The 12,984-nt window shown below is 64.3% G+C and overlaps 2 protein-coding genes across 2 annotated transcripts; both read left to right on the top strand.

The window, feature by feature from the left end:
- Window positions 1–239: 239 nt before the first annotated feature.
- LOC102771255 (tektin-4) lies at window positions 240–5,944 on the top strand. Its single transcript, XM_006766194.1, has 6 exons — window positions 240–773; window positions 2,768–2,838; window positions 3,230–3,373; window positions 3,966–4,188; window positions 4,796–4,950; window positions 5,728–5,944. Exons 1-6 carry the CDS (start codon window positions 240–242, stop codon window positions 5,942–5,944), a joined length of 1,344 nt encoding a protein of 447 aa, XP_006766257.1.
- A 3,355-nt stretch (window positions 5,945–9,299) lies between these two features.
- Window positions 9,300–12,551, top strand: C1QTNF8 (C1q and tumor necrosis factor related protein 8). The gene is made up of 3 exons (XM_006766193.2): window positions 9,300–9,331; window positions 10,874–11,090; window positions 11,757–12,551. Exons 1-3 carry the CDS (start codon window positions 9,329–9,331, stop codon window positions 12,305–12,307), a joined length of 771 nt encoding a protein of 256 aa, XP_006766256.1. The 5' UTR covers window positions 9,300–9,328; the 3' UTR covers window positions 12,308–12,551.
- The last annotated feature ends 433 nt before the right edge of the window (window positions 12,552–12,984 follow it).

Raw genomic sequence — 12,984 nt, 5'->3', positions numbered from 1 at the left:
GACACAATGCCTCCTCTGACAGATGCCAGCCCGGAAGGGTGGGGTTAGCACCTGCCTGGCCCTTTAAGAGGGCAGTTGGGGGTGGGTCCCTGTTGCCCAGCAACAGGAGGGCTTGGCATTTACCGGTCGCCAGGAGACCTGGAGACTTCCTGCTCTGGGGACAGAGTGGGTGGCCAGAGCTGCTCTCCTGACCGTGCCAAGTGCCCTGCCCACCCACCTGTGCCCAGGTCAGGGGCACCATGGCTCAGTCGGACGTGCTCCTGACCAAGCAGCCCGCCCCGCAGACAGTGCCGGCGTGTGAGCTGCCCCCCAAGCTGTACGATGTGGCCCGCAACACAGGTGCCCACACGTCCGCGGGCCTGGCCACGGCTGGCTTCCGCGCCGCCAAGTATCTGGTGGACGAGTGGTTCCAGAACAGCTATGCCAGTTACCACCAGGCCTTTGCCGACCGCGACCAGTCGGAGCGGCAGCGCCATGAGAGCAGGCAGCTGGCTGCGGAGACCGGGGCTCTGGCGCAGCGCACGCAGGAGGACTCCACCCGGAAGGTGGGCGAGCGCCTGCAGGACATGCACTGCTGGAAGTCGGAGCTGCAGCGGGAGGTGGGCGAGCTGGTGGCGGAGACTGACCTGATGCTGGCCCAGAAGCAGCGGCTGGAGCGCGCCCTGGACGCCACCGGCGTGCCCTTCTCCATCGCCACCGACAACCTGCAGTGCCGCGAGCGCCGCCAGCACCCCGACCTCGTCCGCGACTATGTGGAGGTGGAGCTGCTGAAGGTGTGAACGAACCCCTTGGGCTCTCGGGGGCCCGCACCTGGGCCACCCTCACCTTTCTGCCAGAAGGACCCGCGTAGAGCCTGGGGGTGGATACAGGTGTATCCCCATCACACGGGCTGGCAGAGGCCTTGGTGCCCATGCCCCTCTGCATACACAGGCACAGAGAAGCCGGGACTAGGTCGGGACTAGAACTGACTGGGTGCTGGGGCAGCCTGGGCTGGGGGCGGGTCAGGGTGCGGCCCTGGAGAGAGTCATTGTCCCTCCCACCAGGTGTGTGTCTGGTCTGACCTTCCCACGGTAGGCTTGGGGCACCACAGCCCAGACATGCTGGGTTGGGGGCACTGTGGCCTGGGAGCCCCAGTGTGGAGGCTCAAACACATCCGAGGGCTGGGGCTAAAGCTTGGCACTTGCCCACTTGTCCCAATCTCGTGTCCAGCGCCCCTGCAGTTCCACCCCCAATTATTGGTCACACTCGGGGGTAGACAGGGCCCACGCTGTGGCAGGATTTATACCTAAGATATGTGTTGGGGTCGTGTTGACCTGTGGATGGGATAAGCAGAGGCTGCGGAGGCAGGGAGAGGCCCAGCCAGCCCACCCCACCACCCTGACACCCCTCTACATACCATACACCCTGAGTATGGGGAGGGGCCTGGGCTGTCCTGGGGGCAGCTGTCTGGAGAATGCAAACCACTGAATGATTCCTTGGTTACCTCAACTTCTGGTACCTGCTGGGCAGCCCCTTGGATCACCCTGGTCATGCAAATGAAGCCTGGCCCTGAGCCCCAGGAGGCTGAGCGCCCTCCCCCAGGACACGTGTGGTGGGAACCCAGGCACCAGCCAGGAGTGTGTCATGATGGGGCGAGAAAAGGGGGGGGAGGCTACATTTATTCCACAAGGATCCCCACCCTCAACCCGGCAGGACCTGTCCTAGGGCGGCCCCATAAGAAGAATCAGCCCAGGAGCCTGACCCTGGGGGGGCAGTTCCCACACCTCTCCGCCTGGGGCCTCACCCATGAACAAGATGTGGGCATGCGTGGGGGATTCAGAGACACACAGCTGCCCCAGAGGCTCAAGGCATCCCCTGCACCGGTGGTCGGCAAACTGCGGCTCAAGAGCCACAAGGGAGCCACAGTTTGCCATCCACTGCCCTGCACCATCCCCCCAAGCTCAGGCCAGAACCTGAGTCCCTTCTGTCACCTTCCTGCCCTCCCCCCAGATTGCCAACCCCCTTCTCTGCCCCCCACAACTGCCCCCCCACACACACACTTAGGTGCTCAAGAACCTCCCAAGTCTCAGGACATGGCCCCTCTGTCTTGAGCCAAGGCCACTGGTCCAGTGGTGCGTGGACTTACGAGCGTGGCACAAAGAGGGACACAGACCAGGGAACAGACCCGGACACATGTGGGTTAAGTGCACGAATGGAGGCGAAACTTCAAATGAGGGGAAAGGGCTGTTTGTCTATAGAAAATGAAGCAGTGGAGGCAGCACAAAGAGAGGCAGGGAACCCCCTGTGTTCTCAGTGTGGGGAGGCCTCTCTGTGCCGTGGCCCCAAGGGGAGTCCCCACTCAGGAGGGCTCCTTGTCCCCAGGGACCTACGTCCGAAGAGGCTGTAGGCCTGGCTGTCCAGGGGCTGCTGCCCTCAGTGCCCTGGGCAGGCTGCAGGGACAGCCCCCAGAGCCTAGAGGTGCTGGTGCCCCCAGAAGAAAAGACCCCACACAGTGACCACCTAGAATGGTCAACAGCCCAGAATAAACCTTACGAGGAAGAGTGGGGTTCATGCCCCACTTTCCAGAAAAGAGAGCAGGGGTCAACAAGGCCCCAAGGGCAAGGCCGCTCAGCCAGGGGTCAAGTGCCAGCTGAGCCCCCAGCTCCCCTGGGTGTCACCCCAAATCCCAGCCCCTCCTGGGCCTCTAAGAGGTTGGCTGTGGGCCCACAGCAGCCCTGCAGCCCTGCCGTCAGCAGATCTTCACCAGGGAGGGGTTCTTCTCCCCCAGGAGGCTGAGCTCATCCGGAACATCCAGGAGCTGCTGAAAAGGACCATCATGCAGGCTGTGAACCAGATCAGGTGGGTCTCCAGCCCCGGGGTGAGCCCTGGCCCCCTACCCCCCAGGCTGGCTTTGGGCAGGAAGTCAGGGTTACCAGGTCCCGAGGCTCAGAGAGGCGGGGCCTTGTCCCTGGTCACAGCCAAGAGTAGAGGCTGGCGGGGCACCAGGTGATGGGCGAGTAGCGGATTCCTGCACGGCCCCGGGAACCCGGGTGTCCATGTGGCCCCGGCCAGCATCCTGGGGAGGAGGGGCAGCTGCTCTTGGACGCTGCTGGCTCGGTGGCCTCGGTGTCCTGAAGTCCCTACGCTGGGCAGATGAGGTGTGCCTGCTGTTTGGGGGTGCCCTGCCCACTGCCCCAGTAGGCCCAGCTCCCCGCTCTGCGCATATTCAAGCCCTGCCTGCTGCCCCCAGGATGAACCGGGAGCACAAGGAGCTGTGCGAGATGAACTGGTGTGACAAGGTGGAGGCCTACAACATCGACGAGACCTGTGCCCGATACAACAACCAGAGCACGGAGGTGCAGTTTCACCCGCACTCCACTAAGTTCGAGGAGAGGTGGGCCCCTGCCCCCCCTCGCACAACACCCTGTCCCCACACCCTTGTCCTCCCTGCTCCCCTCATCCCGTCTGGCTCCTGGGGGTCCTCCCAGCCCCCTCCCTCCCCGCCTCGCCCTGGCCCTGAGGCCCTCACCATAGAGCCAGCAGCTCTGCTTCTGGGGATGGGGTTCAGTCAGGTCTCCTGCCCATTGCTCAGCATCACACGGGCACCAGAGGGCCCGAGGAGCTGCGGAGGGAGACGGGACCAGGGGTGGAGGGGGAGCGGGGCCGAGGCACAAGGGTGGGAGGTGGGGGGAGGTCAGGGGAAGCCCGGGAAACTCAAGGACAAGGACAAGTGGCCTGCAGCTCCGAGAGCGGCCAGTAGGGTGCGTGAGACCACCGCCCATCCTAGCCCAGCCCGTGGGGAGGGGTTGGGGTGGGAGGTGGGGGGGAGGCACAAGGCGCTGGGTGCAGCAGAGGGCGCCTGGCAGAGCTGGGGTAGTGGTCGCTGGAGGCGCAGGACGGTATGGGGCGCGAGGGGAGCCTGGTGGGACCCAGAGCGCTGGCAGGTGCACCCAGCGACCGCTGCTCCACCCGCTCCCCGCCCGCAGCGCCTCCACACCAGAGACCTGGGCCAGGTTCACGCAGGAAAACCTGCAGCGCGCCGAGCGCGAGCGCCTGGCCTCCTTTAACCTGCGGGGCCTCATTGACGGGATCCTGCGGGACACTTCGGAGGACCTGCGGCTGCAGTGCGACTCCGTGAACCTGGCCTTCGGGCGCCGCCTGGAGGAGCTGGAGGACGCGCGCCACAAGCTGGAGCATCACCTGAACAAGGTGTGCCGATGCGCCCCAGCCACGCCCAGGCCGGTCCAGGCCAGCCCTGGGGTCTGGGTGCCCACAGCCAGAGAGAGACCAGGCTCCTGTGCCCCGCCTTTTCCTCCACCCCTGGCCACTATGCCCTGGTCAGGACCCGGCCTGGCCCCTGCCCCTCCTCTGCCCCTCCATCCTGAGGGACCCCAGAGGCGGGGCCTCCCCCCCTTCCTGCACCCTCACTAAAGCCAATGGAAACCAGGTGGCGCCGTGTTTGCCTACTGGCACTGCCACCCGAGTGACTAACCAGGAGGGACGGCCAGGTGCGAGCGGGAGAGAAGATGGGAGGAGGTGGACTGGGCCCGGCAGGGCTCTGACCCCAGGCTGTTAGGGTGGCTTTTGCTGCTTCCAAGTCTCTCTGGTTGTTGACCACCAGCTTTGCTGTCTCATCACCGACGCACCCCCCATCGGGTGCCCTTGTGGGGGGCCCACGTCCCCCCGCCGCTTCCACGCCTCCTCCGGAGCCAGTGGACAGGCTGCTCGCTGGACAGCCCCAGGGCTCAGGGAAGAGGCCAGGCCCCTGCTGGCAGCCTGCCTTGCCCGGGGCCCATGGGGACTGTCTTGTGTGCAGACGCTTCGGGAGATCGCAGACCAGGAGCACAACATTGCCGAGCTGAAGCAGGCCATCAGGGACAAGGAGGTGCCTCTGAAGGTGGCGCAGACCCGCCTGTACCAGCGCTCGCAGCGGCCCAACGTGGAGCTGTGCCGCGATACCGCCCAGTTCAGGTGCAATCCTGGAGAGACAGACGCCCACCCCTACCCCCACCCAGGCGCTGCCCAGGCCCCCTCAGCCTCTGGGACCCCCATGAACACCCCTTTCCTATGCACACAGACCCGTAGATGAGTTGAGGAGACACTGGGGTCTCACACGGGCACAGCTCACGCACGCAGACATTCGCACACCCCACTCTCTCCCAGCACGGCTGGACACTGCATGGGCCACGGAGGGGCACTGTGTCGGGACTGCGAGTGCCAGGGACCGCAGGGCACATACCCCTCCACCCGGTGCTGAGTGATCTTCCCAGGGAGGAATCTCGGGGTCTCGGCAGCTGAGTCCTGCCTCGCAGACCAGTCCGTGCCTCTGGTGTCACAGTGGACCCTCGTCCTGGGCTGGGGCCATGGTGGGGCCATGTCTTTTGTTTTTCTAACTTACTGAGCTGCCCTTGTGAGTAAAACCACCCCCACCCCACCCGCCTTGCTATTCCTCCCTCCCTGTTTTTTTATTTTGTTCAGAAAACTGGGGGCTTCACTCTGCTCCAAGGGTCCGTCCTGCTTCCAAACGTCAGGAATAGGAGCCTTGGGGCGCCTTCGGGCCTCTCACAGAGCCCTGGCCCCAGCCCACGCCCCAGCTCAGCGTGTGGGCTAGCGTTTAGGTCCTTTGAGGTCCTTTTACCGTTCGCCAGGGTTTCCAGCCTTTGAATCTCAGGTCCTGCCCCTCCCAGCCCAAAGGCCTGGTGTTCTGATGCCAGCCAAGCTCATACCTCCTTCCACCAAATCCCCTAGGCTGGTGAGTGAGGTAGAGGAGCTGAACAGGTCCCTCTCAGCACTGAAGGAGAAGCTTCTAGAAGCGGAGCAGTCGCTGCGCAACCTGGAGGACACACGCATGAGCCTGGAGAAGGACGTCGCTGTCAAAACCAACAGTATCTTTATTGACAGCCAGAAGTGCATGACCCGCCGCGCCCACTACCCCACCGTCCTCCGACTGGCTGGCTACCAGTGACCAGGGCTGGCACCACGACACAGCCCCCCAGCTGTCCTTGGCCGGATTCGGGCAGGGACCCGCCCCCCGCCCCTCAAATAAAGAGCACGTTTGCTTTCTACTTGTGGCATGGGGCTCAGAGTGGGGCCTTCGCAGAGTCAGTTCCTCAGGCCCAGGGCACGCTCGGTTACCACCCGGGGAGAGGGGTCAGCCAAGGAGGGGCTCCACCTCGTCACTCAAGCTGACCACGTGAGGCCAGGCCCCTCCCCAGCTCCCAGCCAGACCCAGGCACAGATGGTTTCTCTGCCCATCGGGGCCACTGCAGGGTGCCTCTGAGGAAGGGTCACCTCTCGTCCCATGGAAGCCACACCTCTGGTCACGGACTCTGGCCACTGCCACAGTGACCTGCTCTTTGTCCCCCACGGGCCTGGGATGCTGTCGTGCTGAGGCCGGCTGGCTCTCCCCTCGTTACTGGGAGGTGAACTGGGGCAGAGCTGTCGGGACACACTGCCAGCCTGCTCTCCCCTGAGGACTTGGCCCGGGCGCGTTGGGCATCCACGCAGTGGCTCAATAACCCCGGGGAACCCCCGGCCAGGCCAGCCAGTGACCTCCTGGGAAAACCCCTGCCACCCCCTCCTGGCACAGGGTGGGCACTGGGAGGCAGACCCTGAGCTGGGAGTGGGAAAGTCAAGGCTGTCGGTAGCCTCCATGCCCAGCCACCTCGGCCACCTTTAGGGGGCCAGTCTCCTTGTCCAGCCCCCTCCTTAGCCAGCTAGTGTGTCAGGTGTGGGTGTGGGTGTGAGGAAATTGCAGGGCCCTACTGCCCGCCTGGTCCCACGCCTCCTGCACCCTGTGTCCACGGCTCTGGGCAGAACAGCAGTCCCCAGGGAGGGCCAGGCACTTTGTGGAGTGGGTGGTGGCAGTGAAGCCCCCCTTGCTGTGCCCATAATGTCCCCCCACCCCCGGCTGCTGTCTCTTCCCCAGCGGCAGCGCATACACAGGACTCTCAGGGACACGTCCATTAAGAGGCCGGGAGATAATAACGCCCACTGTGCAAACTGCTGCCACTCAGACCCCCATTATCACCATGGCCAAGGCAGTGTCCCCATCAGCGCCAAGGGTCGTCCTATCCTGCCTCCTGGAGGGTGGCAGCTGATGGGAGCTAAGTGAGGGGGGCTGTTCGAAGCTCATTAGCTCTACAGCCTGGTGGTGACACCAGGCAGAGAGGGTGGCAGGCGGAGTCCGGGGGGGGGTGGGGGTGTGGGCTGCTCTCTGGCTGGGTTCCATTGTCTGGAGTCCCCTGATGCCATCTGTGAGGCTGGAAATTTTGTCGCCTTGTAGACACCAATGACCAGGCCCTGGAGCTGAGCCATGGCTCCAGGCCACACATCAAATGCCCGAGGCTTTCTGTGGGGCTTGGGGTGGGGATAGACAGCGAGGTCACCCCAGGCTGGCCAGTTGCCTCCAGCAGGCATTCAGCCTCCCCAGACCCTCTGTGGTCAGCTGACCCCGTGGGGCCACAACACACAGCCACCTCTCGTTGTCACGGAGATGCGGGGCAGCATGTCCAAGCGATGGCTATTTCTGTCCGGGAACCTCGTCCTCGTCCTGCCACCCGCTGAGTCACCCTTGGTGCTTGCTGACTCCCTCCGCTCAGAGCCTGGCCTGCCTGCCTGCTGCAGCCACACACCCCAGCTCGTGTCCCAGGGGCCTGACTCAGCCCAGACCCACCCCCCACATGTCCTGCCCCAAGGGGACTCACAGTGAATGCCCATCACTTTTGGGGGGCTGCTCGCCTGTTGGAGTCAGGGAGCGGGCGGCAGGAGGCACGGGGAGGGACATCAGCCCTGCAGCGTGGTGAGGCCTCTGGCTTCACCCATGTCCATCTAGGACACTCCGGCCTCTCTGAGCCCATTGGTGCCATTTGCAGGCGGGGACACCAAGGCTCAGATGCAGCGCTCCGGCGCCCGCCTTTCTCTGGGAGCCTCAGAGGCCATACTTGGGCGGGCAGGGAAGAGCCCCAAGCCTGCGCTGGGCCCATCGACTCCACAGGGACTAGGTGATGAGAGGCAGGGGCCTAGGCCACGCACCACCCTGAGGCCACCGCTGAGCTGCCTCGAGTCTCAGAGCCAAACCACCGGGCACTGGGGCTGCAGGAGCTGCAGAGCAGTGAGCCATCGCTCAGGGCCTTGGGTCTTCACACCCCCTCTGTCTGTGCCACCCTCCAGGTGAAGACAGCTGTCCCCAAAGGGAGTCCCTGGGCCTGCTGGAGTGAGCTGTCCTCTCCTTGGGGTGGGGCCAGTCTGGGAGCCAGCTCCAGCTGGTGTGGCCCCATCCACATCCCTCACCAGCCACACTCATCCTCATCCTGCACAAAAAGCCCCCCACGGGTGGGGCACCTCAACCTCCCCCGCGCCCCCATCCTTGCCCCTCCCTGATCATCAGTGAGGAGGGCTGGAGCAGCAGGACTGGGTAAGCTGCCCCGGCCGCCCACAGCCCGCCTAGTTCCCAGGCCATGGCTGGTGCCTCGCCACAGGTGGCCGGCTTGGTTTGTGTGGGGGTGCACTTCCCAGGCATCGCATGTCCCCATGTTCAGAGATCAAGGTGCAGGGTTCTGCACCTGGACCCAGTGTCTAGCTGTCCAGACCCAAAGCGGGGATGAGGCCAGACTCTGGTGTGGGCTCAGCTTTAGGCTCACGGTGGGCCCAGCCCTGCCTGCCACTGCTTGGGGGGCCCTATGAGTCATTCCCACCAGTGGGCATAACAGGGACACAGCTTCTATCACAGCAGGCTTCTCGCTCTGCTGGGCACCTTGACCTGGAAGGGTGCAGGGGAGGCCGGGGCCGACACCATGGGTCTGGCCGTACGCTGCTCTCCTGGGCTCCGTCCACCAGCCCCAGCCCTCGCTCCCCAGCCAGAGACGGAAGGCTGTGACCATTACCCGGAGGGCCCTGGTCTGCCCCAGCCCACGTTGGCTCCAGGCCCTCTGACCAGGCTCCTCCCAGCTGCGGCTGCAGCCTCTCCAACTCTCCCCTAAGTCACTGCACCCAGATGGAGGAGGCAGCCAGCCCATGGCACCACCCCCCAACCCACCAGTCAGTCCCCGATGTTCCCGGCCTGACCCCGAGACCCACACGAGGGCACAGGGCTGGCAGGAGCACCCGGGAGCCCCTGTGGCAAGGCTATACACCCTTCGGCAGGTAGTCAGCTGGTGGGGGGCAGGCTGACGGCAGGCACCAGGCCCGTGAGCTCCTGCAGAGGCTCTGCAGCTGGCCCAGGGCCTGTTGGTCTTGGATGGCCCAGGGGAAGCCGTGGGCGCCTGGTGCGGGCATGAAAGGGCTCTTTCACCGGCTGCTAGGCAGTGACGCTGGAGGCAGCCAGGCAGGCAGCAGCACCGACGGTGAAATGGTAACAGGGAGCGTGGGGGTGGGTGGGTATTCATAACCGCCCGACCCAGGCTGGTCTTGCAGGGGTCTGTGCTCCCCCTGAGACCCCAGCAAGAAGGAGGCTCCAGCCCAGGCTGTCTTCTGGGCAGGCCAGACGGCTAGGATGCCCAGGACCCCAGACTGCCAGAGGGGCGGGGTGGGGTCCCCTGGAGATACCCACTCCTGTCCGGTCCCTCCATGTGAAGAATCCAGGAGTGTCTTGCAGGATCCAGTGAGGATGGGAGGGCAAGTCAGGGTCTCCTGGGTGCTAGGGGAGGGTGGATAGAAGGGGGTCTCATCTGCCAGGGAAGCTAAGCCTGAAAGTGGGTCTCAGACCCACTGTGCAAGAGGAAGGACCTTGCCCTGGACTGCAGCCCCAGAGGGCTCCCTGGAGGAGGGTGCCTGGGTCTTTGCTCAGCAAGGTCGGGCTAGAGAAGAGAGAAGACCCTTACCTCACACGCCTGCCTGTGGCTGAGCCTCCCAGATGCAGCCTCTGGGGAGACCAGGGCCCACTTGCTGGGGGAACTGAGGCCCAGGTGCATGTGGGACTCACCCAGGGGCCCCAGCAGCTGCTGGTTGAACCAGGAGGCGGTGCCCTACCTGGCACAGGTAAGCCAGGTGTCAGGCAGGGTTTCCTAGGAGAGGGTGTTAGGAGGCAGGAGGCCCAGGACTGGTGGGAGTTGAAGACCATCTTCTCCATCACAGAGTGGGGGACCACATGGGGCAGCCTTCCAAGAAGCCCTCCTCCCCTCCCCTGGGAGCTTAGGGCTAGGGGGCTGCTCTCTGCCCCGCTAGGCAGCAGGAGGAAACTGCCCCACACAAGCCCCACCCAACCAGGACGCAGGCCCAGCCTCAGGGGTTGGGGAACTGTGCTTCCTTGAAGCTGTCCCCCGCCCCCCCAGGGCTCTGCCCGCACAGGAGGGTGGGGGCTTTGGAGGGCGGAGTCAGAGCCCCACCTCTGCCATTTGCCAGGTGCAAGGTCCCCAGCCATGGGGGCTTTGGGCACCAGGACTCCCCGGCTGCAGGCACTTAGGGTGCCTGTTACAGCCCAGAGTTAAGGCCCTGGGAGGGTGGAGGTGTACAGGGGGAGCAGCCCCTAAGAAGGAGCCGGCAATACCAGCTCGGACTGGGCGGGGCTGCCTGGGCCACTTTGCCAGGGGCTCTGGAAGGGCAGGTGTGAGCTGTCCCCCGTGCAGGCCCTCAGATTGGTGGTGGCCCTGGTGGTGCTGTGTGAGGAGGATTCTGAGGCCACATCCAGGTCTGGGTGAGAGAGTGTGGGGACCTATGAACGATGTCTGTCAGGGGCGGGGGCTAGGGATCTGAGGAGGGCATGCCAGGCCTCTGGTGCAGGATGAGACCCTGGCCCTGCCCACTGTGGCATCTCAAGGGCCCCAACTGTGTCCCCTCACACACAAATCCCATCTGCTGGCTCCCAGACAAGGGGCACCGCCGGCCGCTGTGGGGTCTGGGGGCTCAGCTGGGTATCTCCTTCTCAGATGCCCTCCCCCCTGCTCCCCTCGCCTAGGCTCCAGCCCAGATGGCAGTCCCTGGCCTTCTGCTCCTCCTGGCGCTGCCTGCAGGGGCCTGGCCCAGGCTGGGGCCACCCCATCGACCATGTGTGCACTGCTGCCGCCCGGCCTGGCCCCCAGCTGCCCCTGGTTCATACACCCCTGAGGGTGAGGGGGAGAAGTGGGTGCAGCTGCCCCACGTGCGGCCCACCATCGACATCTCAATCCTCAAAGGTGAGTGTCACAGAGAGGTGGCCCCACCCTGGTCCCTGCCTGCACAGGGACACCACCCTGAGAGACAGAGGAATGAAGGGGCAGGACAGAACTCTGAGGCCCTGATTGGGCAGAGTGGTTCTGGGAAGGCACCTGGGGCCCAGGTAGGACACCTTGTAAAGGTCATCAGCCCCCAGCCCCCTCCTCAGGCGGGAAGCAAGGTGCTTGGAGAGGGGCTGTGAAGGGAGGGGAAACTGAGGTTCCCTTCAGTTTGCTCACCCACTCTGCATCAGCCCTCCCAGCTCAGCACCCACGGGGTGGGAGGGCTGGGCCCCCCTTGGGAGAAGGCAAGACAGGCTGAGCTCAAGAGGGCCTCCTCCTGGGTGGACAGCAGGCCACCAGAAGCCTGGACCTGGGTACCAATTTCCCAGCCCCCTCGTCTTTCAAAGCCCAGTTCAGCTGCCATCATTCCCACTGTCCCTCCGTCCCCACGTGACCATCTGTACAGGCTCCAGAACAGCCACAACTTTGGGGTGCGGCCTCTCATTGCCCGGTGTGAGGGGTGGGTTAACACCCATCGTACGATCAGGAGAGTGAGGTTCGGAGAAGTGAGGTCACCCACTAGGCCACGTGGCCAGCAAATGGACCCCAAGCCTTGACCAGAGGCTTCTGCTTGCTCCCCTGCAGGTGAGAAGGGTGAGACGGGGGTCAGAGGCCACTCCGGCAGGAGCGGGAAGGAGGGCCCACCGGGCGCCCCGGGTCTCCGGGGCCACAAGGGCCAGAAGGGGCAGGTGGGGCTGCCGGGCACCCCATGCCGGCGTGCCTACGCAGCCTTCTCGGTCGGTCGGCGCGAGGGGCTGCACAGCACCGACGCCTTCCAGGCTGTGCCCTTTGACACGGAGCTGGTGAACCTGGATGGCGCCTTTGACCTGGCGTCGGGCCGCTTCCTCTGCACGGTGCCTGGTGTGTACTTCCTGAGCCTCACCGTGCACACCTGGAATTACAAGGAAACCTACCTGCACATCATGTGCAACCAGCAGGCCACGGCCGTGCTGTACGCGCAGCCAAGCGAGCGCAGCGTCATGCAGACCCAGAGCCTGCTGCTGCCGCTGGCCGCAGGGGACGCCGCCTGGGTGCGCATGTTCAAGCGGGACCAAGACAACGCCATCTACGGTGAGCACGGCGACCTCTACATCACCTTCAGCGGCCACCTGGTCAAGCCTGCGACTGAACTCTAGCGCTTGATGGCACTCACTCCCCAGACCCCCCGAGCCTGACCTCGCCCTCGCAGCCGAGGTGGATGCCAGGATGTTTTCGTGATGATTGTGTAGTGATTGAACACCAGTTGCATGCAGACGCTGAGCTGAGGGGTGTGGCAGGAGCAAGACAGACCTGGGGGCCTGGCCTGGTGGGGGTGGGGACACCAAGTGTTCACACTGAGAAATTGAGATGGAGACTGTGGGAGTGGGTGTTGGGCAGGGTGGGCGGGGCGTCTCTGCATGCTGTGGCATTTGCCTCCTGGTCAAGCGATATTTTGCTTATTAAAGGCTGTGCCAGCACCACTGCCTTGGAGACATTCGTAGAACACCTACTGGGTGCCGGGCTGGACACTGGGGAGTCCAGAGATCAAATGCAGATGTCAACCTTCTTGGAGCTGATTCTAGCAGGAAACGTGCTAATTCCATGGGTGTTAGAGGCTGGCAATTCGGGTGGGAGCGAGAGTCATGCCCTCGGGTGAACAGCAGTCCACGTCTGGTGAGCTGATTTTCTGGGGTTCCCAGCATCCCCTTGTTTGTCTGGAATGAGCTGGATGGTGGAGGAAGACCACACCTCGATGTATACCAGGGCCTGCAGGAGCCAGGGGAGCCCCACCCCTCACCCTAAAATGTGGCTGAAGTTGGGGCGGTGCAGTGAT

The sequence above is a fragment of the Myotis davidii genome, unplaced genomic scaffold (assembly GCF_000327345.1).
Source record: "Myotis davidii unplaced genomic scaffold, ASM32734v1 scaffold100, whole genome shotgun sequence".
Lineage (NCBI taxonomy): Eukaryota > Metazoa > Chordata > Mammalia > Chiroptera > Vespertilionidae > Myotis > Myotis davidii.
Note: the sequence above shows the minus strand (reverse complement) of the source record. Positions and strands in the feature narration are given on the sequence as shown.

Coding starts and splice junctions, on each gene's coding strand:
- LOC102771255 (XM_006766194.1), top strand. CDS start 240: ATGGCTCAGTCGGACGTGCTCCTGACCAAGCAGCCCGCCCCGCAGACA. Junction 4,189..4,795: donor TGGAGCATCACCTGAACAAG/GTGTGCCGATGC, acceptor TCTTGTGTGCAG/ACGCTTCGGGAGATCGCAGA. Junction 4,951..5,727: donor CGCGATACCGCCCAGTTCAG/GTGCAATCCTGG, acceptor CAAATCCCCTAG/GCTGGTGAGTGAGGTAGAGG.
- C1QTNF8 (XM_006766193.2), top strand. Junction 11,091..11,756: donor CGACATCTCAATCCTCAAAG/GTGAGTGTCACA, acceptor GCTCCCCTGCAG/GTGAGAAGGGTGAGACGGGG.